The sequence below is a fragment of the Sminthopsis crassicaudata genome, chromosome 4, assembly GCF_048593235.1.
Source record: "Sminthopsis crassicaudata isolate SCR6 chromosome 4, ASM4859323v1, whole genome shotgun sequence".
In the NCBI taxonomy this organism is placed as follows: domain Eukaryota; kingdom Metazoa; phylum Chordata; class Mammalia; order Dasyuromorphia; family Dasyuridae; genus Sminthopsis; species Sminthopsis crassicaudata.
Window position 1 is genome coordinate 334,669,788 of NC_133620.1, and position 17,434 is coordinate 334,687,221.

The 17,434-nt window shown below is 37.2% G+C and overlaps 1 protein-coding gene across 1 annotated transcript in view; it reads left to right on the forward strand.

Annotated features, from left to right (window-relative positions):
• The window catches only part of TTYH2 (tweety family member 2), an 83,603-nt gene that overhangs the window by 21,823 nt on the left and 44,346 nt on the right, over positions 1-17,434 (forward strand). The window contains exons 3-4 of the mRNA XM_074260676.1: positions 947-1,058; positions 17,090-17,310. Coding sequence (XP_074116777.1) covers positions 947-1,058; positions 17,090-17,310 — 333 coding nt within the window. The remainder of the gene's footprint in view (positions 1-946; positions 1,059-17,089; positions 17,311-17,434) is intronic.

Sequence of the window (17,434 nt, forward strand, 5' to 3'; positions counted from 1 at the left end):
AAGTTTGCTGTTGTTATTTGTCCTTTATTCTCAAAAAGGACCATGTCATGAGGTGCAAGTAAATTGGATTGAAGTGAGGAAGGGCAGTGCAAAATCCCAGCCTTACTTTCCCCTCCAGAGTTATCTAGGTCCAGTGGCCAGATATTAATCAGGATGAGTGGAAACGGTCTTGGATGCAGTGGGAGATATTGGCCTCTTAGAACTAAGGATTCTTAACAGGTCTCCATTTGACTGAGGCAACTAGTCATTTTGTGATTAAGATTAGATAAGAAATGTGACCAAGAATGGCTTCTTTTTATCTAGTCCAAGAAAAAAAAAGTGAGTGTGTGTGTGTGTGTGTGAGCCTGAGAAGGGAAGACCTCAGGGTTTCTAGCCAAAACAAAGAATTGCTCTTTACATTTACTCAGCCAATCAGGGCCTAAATAATAACAAAGTGGGGCTTGACCTGGACCTATTGTTGGTTAGTCTGTAAGAACTAGAGCTATTTGGGTGTATTGCATGGTTCTAGTCCTTAAAGCCAAAGATATCTTTTGAGGTTTTAGCGATCATTGTTTACATTCCAGAGCATCCACAGGTAAAGGTATGATACCCTGTGTGAACAGAGGGAAGGAAAGAGAAAAAAGAAAGAAAAGAAAAGAATAGAGGAAGCTGTGTTGCTCAATTGGCCAGTTCATTTGGGTCCCCAGTGGAACAGCTGGTACTCCTTCCCAAAGAGGTTGTTATTTGTCTTTTGTTCTAAAGAGGACCATGACATCAGGGAGGTGACACATGATATGCAAGTGAATTGGATGTAATAAGCAAGGGTAGGTTGTACAAAGTCACCAGCCTTGCTTTCTCCTCTGGAGTTATCTGGGTCCAGTGGTAAGACATAGCCGAGAAACAGGTTCTTTTCTTTTCCATCCTCCTTCCCCTTACCTCTAATTTTTGTTTTGGTTCTTATTCATAGTGCTGCAGTGGGAGTTGGTTTCTATGGAAACAGTGAGACCAATGATGGGGTATACCAATTGATCTATTCCTTGGATAATGCCAACCACACCTTCTCAGCGATTGATGAACTGGTAAGGATATTGGGATGGGCACTACCACTGCTGTATTGCTGTGAGGACAAAGGTAAAACAGATCTTGGAGATAATTTGCCAGGGTCTTCTTTGAGTTTCCAACACAGAGATGAGTATTACTTGCCTCTTCCAATTTTTGTTTGAGTTCCCCTTCCATAGGCCTATTCTTAGGTCCAACAAAGAAAACAGGAACAGGAATGATAAAGGAACTTATTAGGTAGAATCTATGGAGCAGAAAAGACTCTAGATAGTGCCTAAAGAAGGAGTTAATTGCACTTATTTTCAGAAGTGCCTGAAGACATCCCTTTATGATTCTCTCAAGGGGTCTTTGAGAGCATTTTACATCACTTTCCTAATTATTTTTTTCTTTTCCTTCAAATGTTAGACCTTGAAGCTATAATGAAAACCAAGAAATTCTAGTTCTTTTATCAAAAAAGTGCCTTCTTACTCAGCTTAGAACACTAGTCAAATCTTTAAAGAACATTCATGTGAACAGGATGTTTATCTAGCTTTTATGGCTTAGGGATCCATGAAATTTATATATGTATGTCTATCTATATAAATGTACATACTTAACTATTTCAAGGTTACCAGAAGCCTTTACAATCCTATGTATTTCATTTTATTCTTTTAAAACATGATTCTTTAAAGTAATTCATAGACTTCATCAGACTGTTAAATGGCTCTGTGACAAAAAATGTTAAGAATTTCTGATTTAGTGTTTTCTGGGCATATTCTTAGGTCAAGGTCCTCAGAGTGATTGAATTGAGCAGTAAGTTTTTTTTTTTTTTTTTTTTTTTAATAGACTCATCTTTTGTTTTTGCTTTCTTTCTTCTGTATATCCTTCTTTTCTTTTTCCTAGAAAGCAACTTCTTATAGCAAAAACTTTTTTTGAAAAAATGTGCTAAGAGGGAAATTTAGCAAATTTGACCAACATAGAAAAAAATGCTATGTTCTGTGTGTGTGGATCCCAGCTTTTGCAAAGGAAGGAAGGGAAATATGTTCTCATATTTCCTGGGGTCAGGTTTGTTCTTTTTTTGCAACATTTCATTTATTTTTCTGGTGATAGTTTTTTCTATTTATATTTTTTGTACTCCTTTCGTGTGTTTTTTTCACTGATTATTTCACTTTGTATCAGTTTGTGTGAGTCTTTCCAAACTTGTCAATATTTATCATGTTTCTTACAACACAGTAATAGTAGTTCTGTTAATTAGACACAATTTATTTAGTTCCCCCAGTCAATTCTTCCATAGGGAATATATTCTTAGCAAATCAAATCTCTTGAGAAAGGGCATGGATATTTAGTCACTCTATTTACAGCATGCCAAATAGTTTTCCAGAGTGTTTGTAACAGTTCATGAGTTTGCCCACAATATGTTAAATATGCTTGCCTTTCTACAACCCTTCCATTGACTATTCCCATTTTTTGTTATTTTTGTCAATTTTCTATGTATAATGATTGGGGTTTTTTTGTTGTTCACTTCTCTTATTATTTGTGATTTGGAACATTCATATAGTTGTTCATTGTAATTTATTTTGAAATTCATTTCATTTGCCTACTTATCTATTGGGAAATGGCTTTTGGACTTATATATTTTTATTGTTTAAAAATATATATGAAATGGATATCAAACCCTTACCAGAGTTATTTGATAGAAATATTTTTCTCAGTTGATTTCTCTTATGCTCTAGATATTAGTTTTTCTTGTACAAAAGCTTTTCCATTTTATTCTATCAAAATTGTCCTTTTTAGCTTATATAATTGATGCCATAAGTGTGAGTAAAAATTTTCCCGCTACCCATAGCTATGAAAAATACTTGATTTACTTCCCTTCCAGGTTTAATGATATGATCTTTAATAGTCAGGTCACATATCTATTTTGAATGTATTGTGTATTATGGTATTAATTAGTTTTAACTTGATTGCTGCCAGACAAGCAGAAGGTCTTTTAATAAGCAGAGAAGCAGACAGATTTTGTTAAATGCTGACCCTAGGCATAAGAGAGAATACTTTACCTCAAAGTATATCTGAATTCAGAAAGTATCCCCATCCAACTCTGAGATTTCTGCTCTCCCAGATGCAATAACTTGTCTCATTCTTTGTGATTAAAAGAAGGATACAAGAAGAAAGGGGAATGGTTTGAACTGAAGGAAAATGGAACCTTTGGCCATTTACCCTCTCTGTAAGACTCCTACAGGTTTGATCCCATTGTGATTGATAATTAGTGCAGTAGGGGCAGCTAGGTGGCGCAGTGGATAGAGCACCAGCCTTGAATTCAGGAGGACCCGAGTTCAAATTTGGTCTCAGACACTTAACACTTCCTAGCTGTGTGACCCTGGACAAGTCACTTAACCCCAGACTCAGGAAAAAAAAAAAAAGAAAAGAAAAAAGAAAGATAATTAGTGTGCCAGTGTCAAATGTTGAACCCAAAAAAATCCAAAGGTCTGGGAAATGCTTAATGGACTCCTTATTGAAATCTGCTCTGTTGTGATCAGAGAATTTAGACTATGCCCTTGAGCTCACTGTAACAGAGTTTGACCTATATTTATTTGTATGTTCTCCTATCCCTCTTCCTATAAGCTGCTCTTACAATATAATCCCTTGGTCTCTCAGAAAGGGCTCATCTTAAAGAGGCCGCTGTTCTTTTTCTAAATTCATAGTATCACAGATTTAGAATTGGAGGAAATCTTAGAGGCCATTGAGTTAGTTTATAGATGAGGAAACTGACCTGAGAGAGGAGGTAATTAGCAAGTATTATCCCCATTTTACATGTGGAAAATCAGAGACTTTGAGAAATGAAGTGATTTGTAAAGAGCATATCCAATATCTAGGGAAGGAATTTTCATGTGTTGATTCCTTAACCAATCCAGCTTCCAGTAGTATGTACTGTCAAACCTTGAAGATTCTAGATTGACTAGAAAAGATTGGGTATAGATTGGATATAGATCAATTAGATAAAAAGGGGAGGGAGGGAGTAAAGTAGGTATGGAGAATTTGAGAAAGGGCACAATTAGCAGTAGATTCACTAAGATAGGAAGAATTGAAAAGGATGTGGTAATAATAAATTACATTTTTATAGCACTTTAGGACTTACAAAGTGCTTTTTCCATTTGTCCTTTCAGCAATTTGAGGTGGATAGAAAACATTATTGTCTCCATTTTACAGATGGGAAATCCAAGGTTGAGAAGTGAAGTTTATGTCCTAAGATCAGATAACATATAACCAGTAAATGGAACAACCAGGGTTAAACCCAGGCCTCCTGATTCCAAATTACCATGGCCACCTCCAGACACAATCAATCATGACAGCTGGATTTGATGTATCTCAAGATTTAGAGTGAGCATGAATTTCCTGGACAGTTCCACCTGTACCTCCCTCATACCAGCTGCTTTGCACTGAAGTAATGCCATGGGAATTCTGTTGGCATTTTGAAGGCTGTCCAAAAGTTTTAAGAGCCTAGCTCTGGTCTTCCTACCCCCAGCTCTCATTGGTAGAACTAAGAATAATTGGTCTAACCATTCTGGAAAGTAATTGGAATTATGCAAAAAGTTACTGAACTGTGCATGCTCTTTGACCCACTGATATCACTGCTAGGTGAATATTCTAGAGAGAATCCTTTTAAATGTTTAACAATCTGTTTTCCTGAAAAACTTTGTGGTGCCTTGTATTTTTAAGTTTATTCTGACTTACTAACATTTTCTCTATCCCTTTTAAAGCGCAAAACAATCAACAAAACAATAAACCAAAGCCTGATTTGCAGTGTTTGCTGATTTCAGAGATGTAAATGCTTACACTGGAAATCTAACAATTGGCTGTTGTGAGTAGCCACAGGCTAACTAGCTCCAGCACATCCTTACTTGTGCCTCAAAGAAATCAGAGAAAAAGGAAAAAATCCTATATGTACAAATATATTTATAGCAGCAAATTTTGTGATGACAAGAAATGGAAACAAAAGGGGATGCCTTTCAATTGGGGTACAGTTCAAATTAGGATAGATATTTGAACGTAATCGAATATTATGGAAAGTCTTGTATGAACTGAACCCCACTTCTCTTTAACATTGGTGAAGGAACTGAAGCTCAGAAAGAGGAAGCTCCACTGGGAAGCCCCACAGCTATGAACTTACATGCATAGACATATGACCAGCATGTGGAGAATGTACTGTGTCTCCTGCACAGTGGAGTGGGGGAGGAGAGGGACTCCCTCATTCCCTGTGATGGGAAAAGATGAAATGTCCTTTTTGTTTCCATTCTGTAACCTACATTCAAAATTGGACTTTTCTGGCCCCTGGATTTATGGGTAAGATCTAGATATATATAAAAAAAATACAGAGGATCTCCCTGAAGAGAAGGACATAAAACAAAAATTTCCACTTTTGCCCTGGTATAGCTCCAGAATCTTGGGACATTTCTCTTTATTTTCCTCTAATCCACTAAATCCTCAAAGAATATGTGTTTGTCCTATAACTGTTCCATGTCCCTCTATTCCAGCTGAACGTATTACACTGAGAAAAGCCTTCTGTCTATAAACTGCTACTGTCATTGCTTTTATCTCTAATTCTGTGTGTGTGTGTGTGTATGTGTGTATGTGTGTGTGTGTGTGTGTCTGTCTGTCTGTCCCCTTGAGATCGTCACTGTTAAGCGATTTACCCAGAATCACACAGCTAGAAAATGTTTGAGGCTGAATTTGAACTCAGGACCTCCTGACTCCAGAGTCAGTGTTCTATGAATTGTGCACCTAGCTATCCCTCCCTTATTCTCAAAATGGGAACTTTGAAGAATAACTGTAGGAGAATCTGCTGGTAGTTTGGGCCAGAAAGATAAAATCCTAAAAAGTTCCTAGTACCTGTATTTGTGAAATGTAGTAGAATAGAGGGGAAAGCCTTACCCCATACTGGAGGACACCTTGAGGACCCCAAGAGATAGTGGCAAAAAGCTTAAGGCTGAGCCTCCTGAGACATATTTCAGCTTCTGGAGATTTGTCCCAAGAATGAGTCTATTGAGCATCTCATAAGTAATGTGAGATTAGGCAGGGAAGGAACTGAATTTGGGAATGGGTCTATGGAGATTATTCCAACTAGTGGCTTAGAGCATGTGACCCTACTCTGGATATTGAGTGGCAGGAAAGAATATTTAATACACACTTAATTCATTCATTTGTCTGTTTATTCCCTGCAAGGAAGGAACAAGCATTTAAATATTTCCTGTGTTTTAGGCACTGCACTAAGCACTTTACGAATATTATCTCTTTCAGTCCTCACAACCACCCTGGGAGGTACATGCTATTATCTCCCATTTTATAGATGAGAAAATTGAGGCAGAGCACAGAAATTAAGCCTGAGACCAGATTTAAACCCAAGTCTTTCAGACTCTAGTGCTCTATCCACTGTCACCAGGTGCCTCTAGCCATGAAATGAGAAAAACCTATGAATGCCTTGATTATATATTGATTACCTTTGATTACTTTCCTGACTTCTTCACCAATTTCAATACAAATTAATTCTCTCTCTCTCTTTTTTTTTTTTTTTTTTTGGAGGAGGGCATAACAGCCAAATCTATCTTTGGGAGAAATCATTGCATTAGAAGTAGAGTTCAGTTCAAATCTTGGCTTTGACTTTGTAGGCTTTGTGACCATAAATGAGTCCTGTAACTATTCAGCTCTTCATCTGTAAAATTGGGGTACTAATAGAGTTGGTAGCATTGATAGATAGTACATAAAACTCGCTTTGCTAATATTGTTCATAATTTGTTGAGAGAGAGGATAGGGAAGAGAAGCTGGGATGCAGAGGGAATTTCTACATATGAGAATGATCAAACAAGATTGAGTCCTTGACTTTCTATTCCTTCAATACCACCATAATTTTCTTAACAGCAATTCTAAGAAGAGATGCTGCTATGCAGACAAAAAGTGTCCCAAATTTGTACCCATAACCTATCCCATGATCCAGTAACCTTTACCTTTCTTTGCTTACTGATAGCAGTATAGTGACTCAACTCCTTAGCAGGTCTAGAGTTGTTTGTTCTCTGATTGGTAGAGGATAGGGTGATGACATGGCCATACTCTGTCTCTAGTTCAGTTCCTTGCCCAATGCAGGTGAGCACTGAGCCACTTTGAAATCGATAAAAATGGATGGAGCCTTCCATCCTGGAAAAGCAGTTTGTGTAATGGAAGTCATAAAGTCTAGATTTTAGTTTTATCTCTGTATAAGAGAGAGAGGGGGGGGGGGAGGGGAGGAAGAGAGAAGGGGGAAGGGGGAAGAAAGAAATGCATACATATATACATGTGCATATTTGCATATAATTGTATATTGTCTCTCAAGAGATTTGGGTTATTTTTATTTTTTTTCTTGTATCCCCAATGTTTAGCACAGTGCTTAGTACATATTAAATGCTTTAATAAATGCATCAATACTTTGACCATGTCTGACATCATATGCCTCATTCTGTACCTATAGTTCCCTATTTTCTTGCCAAGAGAAATTAGGTATATTTCATTCTCAATACTCTGAAACTCTAAATAATCACTTGATCACAGTTCTGATGCCTTTCAGAACAGATTTAGTTTATCATTGCTGCATAAGCATTTCCCCTGGTTTTGTCAAACATGATATCTTTATGCAGGTGGTGTTGTTTTTTTTTTTTTTTTAGCAGTTAGTACAGTAGACCTCATTGATTTCGAAAACTACAAATTAACATTACCTAGGTTGCATTTTAAAATTTTATTTGGCTAAAACATTTCCCAATTACATTTTAATTAGGTTTTGGCTGGTTATGTGTTCAATACCTTTGGTGTAGATAATCTGTGGTGTGGGAGGCCCGCCCATTCTTCACTGATGCCATATTGCCACCTTTTCTGGTAGCTCATTTCTCTGATGACTTCCATCACACCACAGTTGTCTTATTAAGTGGTAAATTATGGCATATTTATAATTGCAAATTGACAAGTATTTATTGATGAAAGTTTTTGTTTTTTTATAAATGCATTTATAAGCTACTATATATACTATGAGGAATAAGTAGCATACAATAGAACTGAGCATAAATGTCCAAAGACCTGAACTTGTGGTATTGAGAAAGTCTGCAAAACTAATATCTCTCATTTTTTTCAATCAGTAAGCATTTATAAAGCACCTACTAGACACAGTGCTAATCAGTGAGGATTCAAAAGCCAAAATGAAATAGTCTTTTCCCTCAAGTAAATTATAATTTAACTGGGAAAACAACATGGATCTATATTCGTAAATACAGAGCATAATTAGCCTATACAATATGTACAAAATTAATACAAGTTAATTTGCAAAGGGAGGGCACTAGGGTAGATCAGGAAAGATTTTGTGCAAAAAATGTTTTGAAGTGAGTTTTGAAGGAAACCATGAATTTTTAGCAGGGTTGAGGAAAGAATGTATTCCATGCATGAGACAGAGCCATTGCAAAGCCCTAGAAACCAAAATGGAACATCATGTTTGAGGAATAATAAGTTGGCAAGCTAGCTGCTGCCATAGTACATAGAGCTCCTCAGCCTGGAGTCAGGAATATTCATCTTCTTGAGTTCAAGTAGCTGTGTCATTTAACTCTGTTTGCCTTAATTTCCTCATCTGTCACATGAGTTAGAGAAAGAAATGGCAAACCACTCCTGGATTTTTTTTTTTTTTTTTTGCTAAGAAAATTCTAGATGAAATTACAAAGAGTTGAACATGACTGAAAAACAACTAAACACTATCAAAATAGACCATTATAACTGGACTATGGAGGGGAATTATGTGAAAAAAAGCCTTGGAAGTGCTTGTAAACAAGGGAGATAGCCTAGAAAAACTCTGAGATGTGGAGGGATCAGAGGTTGTGGTGAGCATGAAAATAAGTTTAGGAAAAGATAAAATAATAAAGGAGTTTCAGAGTTCTTAATCATAGAAGTGAAATATTTATGGACAATGACAAGATAAAAGTGTGAGCATAACTTTGTGTAGGTAAGTGAAGGTAATGAGAATTGAGAAGATTGAGAAACTGACAGGTTTAGGTAGGGCCTTTGTGGGAGTTTGAACACATATGTTGAGATTCCTTGCTATATAAAGAGAGAGGTTGGAATAGAGGGAGACTGTGAGCCAGGCACTAAATTCATTGAGAAAGGCTGGAAATTATCCTGGGGAACAATGGAGAAAAAGCCACCAGACTCTGGATTGGATAATAAATTTGGATAGGTACAAGTTGTAACAAAGGGTGGCCAAGGATAAAGCATTATCCAAGTCTCAAAGAATGCCAGAGAATGAAGAAAGGATGAGGAGAAGAGATGTAAAATGAAAGTTTATTCATTACAGAATAGGTGATGGAGGTGGAGATAGAATATAGTATAAGGGATGGACATACAGGAAGTATCTGTGGGAGTAGGTTCATGATGAGAGAGAGAGAGCAACAAGGTTAGAGAGCAGAGTCTAGTTTTTTTGGTGTTTGGGAGAATAAGAAGGACTGGGAGTTTGTTAGCCATTAGGGAATGAGCTCAAATAGAATCTCAATAGGTGAGGGGAGGCAGGTAAATAGAATGTTCAAGCATGGGCAAAGCTTGCAGTTCTTGTTCTTCCCTTGTGAGAGTGAAGATAAACTGAGAAGAAAAGATACCAGCAGCACTACAATAAAACAAGCACAGTTATTAGGTTTTGTTCTAAATATCCTCCACAATATCAAACAATAACAAAATTACTTGTTTTCAAAACAGAAGCTAAGGGAACTTTTTACCCCAAACTCATTAAATATATCTTTTGGTACACAGAACTTGTCTAGTTTCTGGGTATCCACACTGGTCCCTTACGGGCCTCCTTGACTGCTGTCAGACCTGCTTAGTATTTTTATCAGAAAAAATTTTTCCCCAAGTATATATAACATAGCAAGAAGCAGCATGGTAAAATGTAATGATTCCCGAAATATGGTCTGCAGGCCCCCTGGAGGTTCCAGAGACTTTCAAGAGAATCCATGAATTGGAAATTATTTTCACAATAGTACTAAGACATTATTTTCCTTTTAAAATAGTCTTTTCTTTTCAACGACACATTGGTGGGAGGCCAAATTTTCTTTGTTTACTTAAACCAAAGCAACATTGAAATATATTGATTGCAGAAACAGAGATGAATCCAGTTGTGTTTTGTTAATCCAGATATTAAAGAAGTCTGCAAAAATATGAAAAGCAATACCATTCTTCCCATTAATTTTTTTTGTTTTAGAAATTTATTTTTTCATTAAAACTTTATTCATGTTAACATGTAAATTACATTTACCATTATACCATGACATAGGTATATTATTGTCTTTTTAAAATAAATATAAAATTTTTTAAAATAACAGCTTTTTATTTTTCAAACTACATTCAAAAATAGTTTTCGGCATTCACCCTTGCAAAACCTTGTGTTCCAAATTTATAAATATTTTTTAAATGTTATCAGAGTATAATGTGAAGGTAGAATACTGGCAACAATTGAACTCTTCTAACATTCCCACCAAACAATTTTTGAATAATTCTTCAAATCAAATTTTGGAGTATCAGAGCTAACAAAAGGTCAGAGTGAGCTATTCTTCCAACCTAAGACAGCTTAGGAAGTCAAGAGAAGAGGTCTATGACCAGGAAGGAATCAGCCCAGAGCATAGCGGAAGCACCAGCAGAAGAGACTGCAATAGCAGCAGCATTTCAGAGATGGTAAGGGAGTCAGGCAACTGGTCAGAAAGAGTTATAGGGGATTCTGTGTTGGCATTGGGTACAGCTGATGCTGATTGGCAACTCTATTGTCCATATGCTATTCTGACTTACAATTCCAAGGAATACTTATGGTTGGTCACAAGGAAGCAGAAGTCCTCCTTGCAGTTCCGAGACCAAGAGGAGCTCTTGTGGCTACATAGGAGCATGAATTCTTCTTGGGTAATGACTAGAGCACAGACCAAGAGAGCACTAAACACACTTCTCCCTATGTCACACCATCTTGGAAGTACTGAAATCTTGTAGATCTCTGAAACTAGCTCTGAAAATAGCAGCACATAAATGCCTAAAGCTTGGGTCAGAGCATTCCTCTCCCCAGGTGAGCTGAACCCAACTAATATAAAGTTCAAAGTGAAGAAATAGATTGGGGGAAAAAAGCAAATAACAACAACAATAAATCTTAAATATAAAATACTATGATGTTGGCAAGGAAGAAAGGTGGAAGAGGAGGAAGACAGTAATGTGAAAACAGCTACAACAGAAGCCTTGAGGAAATAAGCTAATTGGACCCAAGCCCAACAAGAATTCCTGGAAAAAGATAAGGTGGTAGAGGAAAAATTGGAGAAAGAAATGAGAATGATACAAGAAAATCATTATTAGAACAGTTAGGAGGAATCTACATAAGACAAAGGGCAGGAATGTGAATGTGAGGAATGTTATGTTGTTATGATCTCCAGAAAAGGAGGGAGGTAAAAATGCAGAATGCACTGGGAATAGGGAGCAGGGAGAGTTAGAATAAGGAAATTTTTCTCAGGTAAAAGGCACACAAGGATGAGTTTTTATAATGGAAGGAATGGGCAGGCAATGCTTGAACCTCATTCATCAGAATTGGCTCAAAGAAGGAAGGATATAGATATCCACTCAGGTGCTTATAGAAATCTTGTCTTATCCATTACAGAAATAGGAGGGGAAAGATTTACAAGATAGAGTGGGTGAGAGTGGTAATAGGAAAGATGGATTAAGTCAGGCTGTATTCAGAAACAAAACATATTTTTGAGGAGGATAGGATAAAAATAGAGAAGGATAAACAGAAGAAAATAGGCTGGAGGAAAATAGTTATTGTTGTGAATATGAATGGGATAAGCTCACCCGTAAAACAGAGACAGATAGCAGAATGGATTAGAAATCAGAATCCTACAATATGTTATTTACAAGAGACTGGGCTGGAGCCAAATCCATTTTGCTTCAACCAAAGTAAAAAAGGATAGCAGGCAAAGCAAAAATAGACTTAATTAAAAGATAATCAGAAAAACTACAATTTGCTAAAAGCTACCATAGACAATGAAGTGTCAAAAATTTTTATATCTGATAAAGATATTGTTTCTCAAATATATAGGAAACTAAATTAATTTTTTTTTTTAATTAGTCATGGGTCAGCTAGTTGGTCTAATGGATAGAACAGCAGCCCTGAAGTCAGGAGGACCTGAGTTCAAATGTGGCCTCAGAAGCTTAACACTTCCTGGCTGTGTGACCCTGAGTGTGTGACTTAGCCCCACCTGCCTGGGGCAGGGGGGAACAAATTAGTCATTCCCTAACTAATAAATGGTTAAAGAACAGTTTTCAAAACAAGAAAACAAAGCTATCTATAATCAGATTTTAAAAATGCTCTAAATCATTATTGTCTAAAGCAGTGGACCTCAAACTTTTAAAGTAGGGGGCCAGTTCCCTGTCCCTCAGACTGTTGGAGGGCCAGACTATAGTAAAAACAAAAACTCACACTCTGTCTCTGTCCCTCAGCCCATTTGTCATAACCATGCGGGATGCATAACTGTCATCTGCCGGCCGCATCTGACCCTCTGGCCGTAGTTTGAGAACCCCTGGTCTAAAGAATAATTATTATCTAAAGAAAAGGCAAACTGAAATAATTCTGTTATGTAGTATTCTGGTTGGTTTTCTGGAGGTCTTGGGACCAGCCTTCATTTCAGCAGATTAATCAGCAGGAGAATAGCCAGGGATAAAGTCCAAATTCTTTATTATCTCCTTCAAAGTCTCCTTCACTTGGGGCCTGGCTAGCTTTCTGGAGGTCCTTCAGACGGGACTTGGTTTCAGTGGAGAAATGAAGGAGAGCCACCAGGAGCCTGATCAAAGATGGAATATCTCTCTGAGTCCAAGGACTTGTGCTCCAACCTCCAGCCACCACAAAGGTGGAAGATGGAATGAATCTGTCTGGCTGAGTTTGTCCTAGTATGCAGTATACTGAGTAAACCAATCATTATATCACTAGGGAACCATTATTTGTTGTTAGATTAAATCAATCATACTGAACTATAGAACCATTAAGCACCATGCTAAACTAGATAACCATTGTCTCATCAATTCCATTGAGTTAGCACCTTGCAAGAATCCTTGTTTCAAGTACAGAATTCTGGCCCATTACAATATTACCTCACACCTATCAAAAATGACAAATGCTGGAGGAGGTGTGAGGGAAAATAGGTATACTAATAAGCTTTTGGTGGAGTTGTAAACTGGTCCAAACATTCTGGAGAACAATTTAGAACCATGCCTAAAGATATGTAACACTGTGTATACTCTTTGATCTAACAGTACCATTACTAGATCTGTACCCCAAAAAGATCAAAATAAAAGGAAATGGACATAGATATTTGTGCCAGTCCTTTTTTTGTAGTGGCAAAGAATTGGGAATTGAAGGGCTAATCAATTGGTAAATGACTAATTTATTGTGGTAGACTATTATTATGGTAGAAGAAATAAGGGAAATGGTTTCAGAAAAAAAAATGTAGCAAGATCTATTTGAACTGATACAATGTGAAGTGAGAATAACTGGGAGGTTATTGTGTACAGCAATAGCAATGTTGTGATGATTATCAACTGTGAAAGACTTGACGGTTATGATCAATTCAGTGATCCAAAATAATTCTAAAGGACTCATGATGAAAAACATGCTATCCACCTCCAGAACTGATGAATTCTGAGTTCAAATTGAAATATAATTTTTATGCTCTATTTTTATTTTTTGTGACATGGATTGATTTTGAGTGATTTCACATGTATAATTGATATAATTTGCTTGCCTTTTTAGTGGATGGGAGAAGGCTTTGAGTGGGGGTGAGGAAGGAATTTGGAACCCAGAATTAAAAAAATGATAATTACAAATTTATTTTTTAAAAACCAATTTTCTTTTAGGAGAGTATAAAGGTCCTTAGACCAAAAAGTTGGGGAGAACCACCAGTAGAATTAAAGTGCCTGCATTCATTCATTAGTATGAAATTTATCACCAGGAGAGCAGCCAGGTTGGGGAAGAGTCTTAAGTATATGTCATAAGAGTATTATTTGAAAGAATTGGGGCTTTTTAGCTTGGAGGAGACAGGAAATTTTCAAATATTTGAAGGCCTACCTTGTGGAGGAGAGATTTGATTTATTCTGCTTGGCCTCAGAGGGCAGAAACTAAAAGTACTAGATAGAAATTGTTTTAGATGAGTTAACAAGAAAAATTAGAAGTGTCCTGAAGGAGAAAGGGCAAGAGATGGTAGATTTCCTTTTCTTGCTTGTTTTAGGCAATCACAGTTAAATGACTTGCCCACAATGAGTAAATGTCCGAGTCCACATTTGAACTCAAGTCCTCCTGACTCCACTCTGGTACACTACCCACTGCACACCCATGAATTTCCCTTCCTTAAAGGCTTCAGGCAGAGGTTGGACGACCACTTGGGGGTATGTTTAAGTGAGGAATCTTTTGGTGCAGGCATTTGAATTGGCCTGGTGGTGGTTCCCTTTGGCTCTCAAATTCTGTGGTTCTGAGAAATCTCACCACGGATAGGACTGTTCTAGTTGTGTGACTACGGACGAGTCATGGAACCTGAGTCTTAGATTTCTAAGGGCTAAATTGCTCCCTCCACTGAGACAACACGTGGAAAATTGTCATATCCTTCTCATAGTTAGGACCCACTGCAGTCAGCAGAATCTAATCGTGTATTCCCTGCTACTGCTATATCCAATTAAAGTGGACTTGAGTCAGTTAATAATTGTATTTGAAGGCAAATGTAATTAAATTCAAGAGACCTACATATAGGTGAAATACTCATTGTATGGTCCAATATTAAAAAAATTTCCATATGCCACACAGAAACTAATTTTAAAGTCTTCCTCAGAAATGATGGTGGGCAAATTATTTAACTTACCAATCTTGTTTTTCTTATCTTTAAAATGAAAGTATTTAATAATACTTTATGGGTTATGTGAGGATCAAGTTTACATAAAACATTTTGCAAATCTTAAAAGCTTTATAGAGGATGTTCCAAAAGTCTTATTGTAAAAGCTTGAGAAAGGATTTTTAAAAGCTTGCAGTAGTACCAAGACTTTTGGGATTTCCTATAAATCTAAGCTATCATTATTAACTAGTCTTATTTTCTAATCGATTTTATGTCATTGTTAGCAGTTACTGTTTCTAAAGTATTTTTTTTTTAACCTTGATCAATTTTTGAAAATTACAAAAGCTGTCTGGATTAGAACATACTTTCCTCTAGTCAGTTTATGCCTTTATTTCTTCATGTCAAAATCCAGACTCCTTCCTTTGACAACATGCATTAGGAGGTGAAGAAGTCTAAAGCTGGTGAACAGAGAGAGAAGCCAGCTGCTCTTCTGAGTAAACGTCTGGCTACCATTCTGCTGCAGAGAGGTGCTGGCAGAATCCCAGGCTGCTTTCCTAGACTGAAGAATCTTCTATCTCCTGCATTGAAAAGTGCCTTGCTTAACACCGTGTCTTTAATGTACCACTCATTTGGTAATCAAGGACAACAGCAGCACTGTCATCACCTACAGTTTCTGCCTTTGCCTGAATGAATGTTGCTGCCAGCCATGGGGACAGGAATGTAGGCACCAGCCTTCAAATTAGAAGTGATGGAGAGGAAGCCCATGAGCTGAAAGGCATAGTCTTTGGAGTTCTGTGTCGTAGTTTTAATCTGATCTGTTTTTTATGAGAATTGGATTGTAAAGATGTTAGATTGTGAGGTTAAGCATTAACTAAGCTAATTTTAAACAGTAGATTATAAAAACAATTTTAAAACTTGAGCCTATCCCTATCCTACTCCTAACAAAAGAAAACAAAGAAAATGGGGAAAGGGGGTTTAAAATTTTTCCTTTGTTGCACTTGATCAAGGATCTTATTTCTCTTGTAAGCAGCCAGATTTGGGGAAAACAATCTGGTTTAGGTCAAATTGGGAAGCTTCTTTCTCCACCTACTTATACCTCAAACCCACTCCCCACCCCTTACCTTTCTTAGATATGGAACATAGCAGAGGAAACTTGGTTATACAGAACTTGGTTATATTTGTCTTTTGCCAACCTGCTGTTGGAGGGGGCAGGATTCACTCATGGGCAAGAGGGTAAGCAGCTGTGAAATGACCTGACCCAGGAGTGGTACCTGAAGCACCTTCTTCCTCCCAGACTTCCACTTCCAGAAGTGGGATCAGCCATTTATATTCCTGAAGCATAGTTTAATTATTGTACCCAAATGTGTTTGGAATTTGTGTCTTTCATGTGTTAGAAACCACCAGAGGTGATTTTGAATCTTTACTGTAACACATGACTTAGCTGAATGCAAAATGAATATCTATAGCTATGGATAACATAATTTCCTGGTACTAAAAATGAGTACTTTAAAAAGTAATACCACATGAGTTTGAATTTTCATTTCAATTTTTCCTCAGATCTGACTTGCTTCGTTTTAAGGAGGCCTTTAATTGTACTTTTATAGAATAGCAACAAAAACAGCAATAATAATAATAATAATAAAAAGATTGAATAGCATTTGGATGAAAAGAGATTTCCTTACCAAAAAAAACCCATCCTTTTCTTAGTATATGCATAAATTATAATTCCATTTTACCATAACCCTGTATATTTCTTTCATGAGAGATCTCATTCTCATTTTATAGATGGAGATAGTCCTGTATATACTTAGTTCTGAGGTTCTTGAACTTTTTTGTGTCATGGAATCCTTTGATAGTATGAGGGATCCTTTTCAGTAGAATGCTTTAAATTCATAAAATAAAAAACAGGGAATTACAAAAGAAACCAATTACATTGAAATATGGTTTATTAAAATCTTTTTACTTTCACAGATTGAAATCTATGTACAGATAATTATGAGGGTCCATGGGCCCCAAACTAAGAACCCCTAATTTTGACCAGTACAAGCTAAAAAATATATGTTCCTCCTACACAATGAACCCAAAGTGTTTGTCTGCATTGCATACCTCCAACAACTGCCAGCTGTCTCCTCCCACACTTGACAGTCTCTCACATCCCTCTCTTCTTCCTGCCCCACTCCCAGGTGTCAGGCACCACCCTGAAAATGAAGGTGAACCTGGAACAACACTTGGCACGGCTCAATGAGATCTTCGCTACCCGGGGGGACTACATCCAGACGTTGAAGTTTGTGCAGCAGATGTCAGGCAACATCATCCTACAGCTCTCAGGCCTACCTATATGGAGGGATGTTAGCATGGAGCTGACGGAGGTGGCCAACAAGACCACCTATGTGGAATATTATAGGTGAGAGAGAGGTGGTGTTGGGCAGGGAACTGGAGGCGGAATACTGGTCTGCTGTCACTGAATTTCAGGCAGATCTTCAGAATGATGATGGAGGGCAGGTTAGGTGAGTCCTAGTGTCAGGACA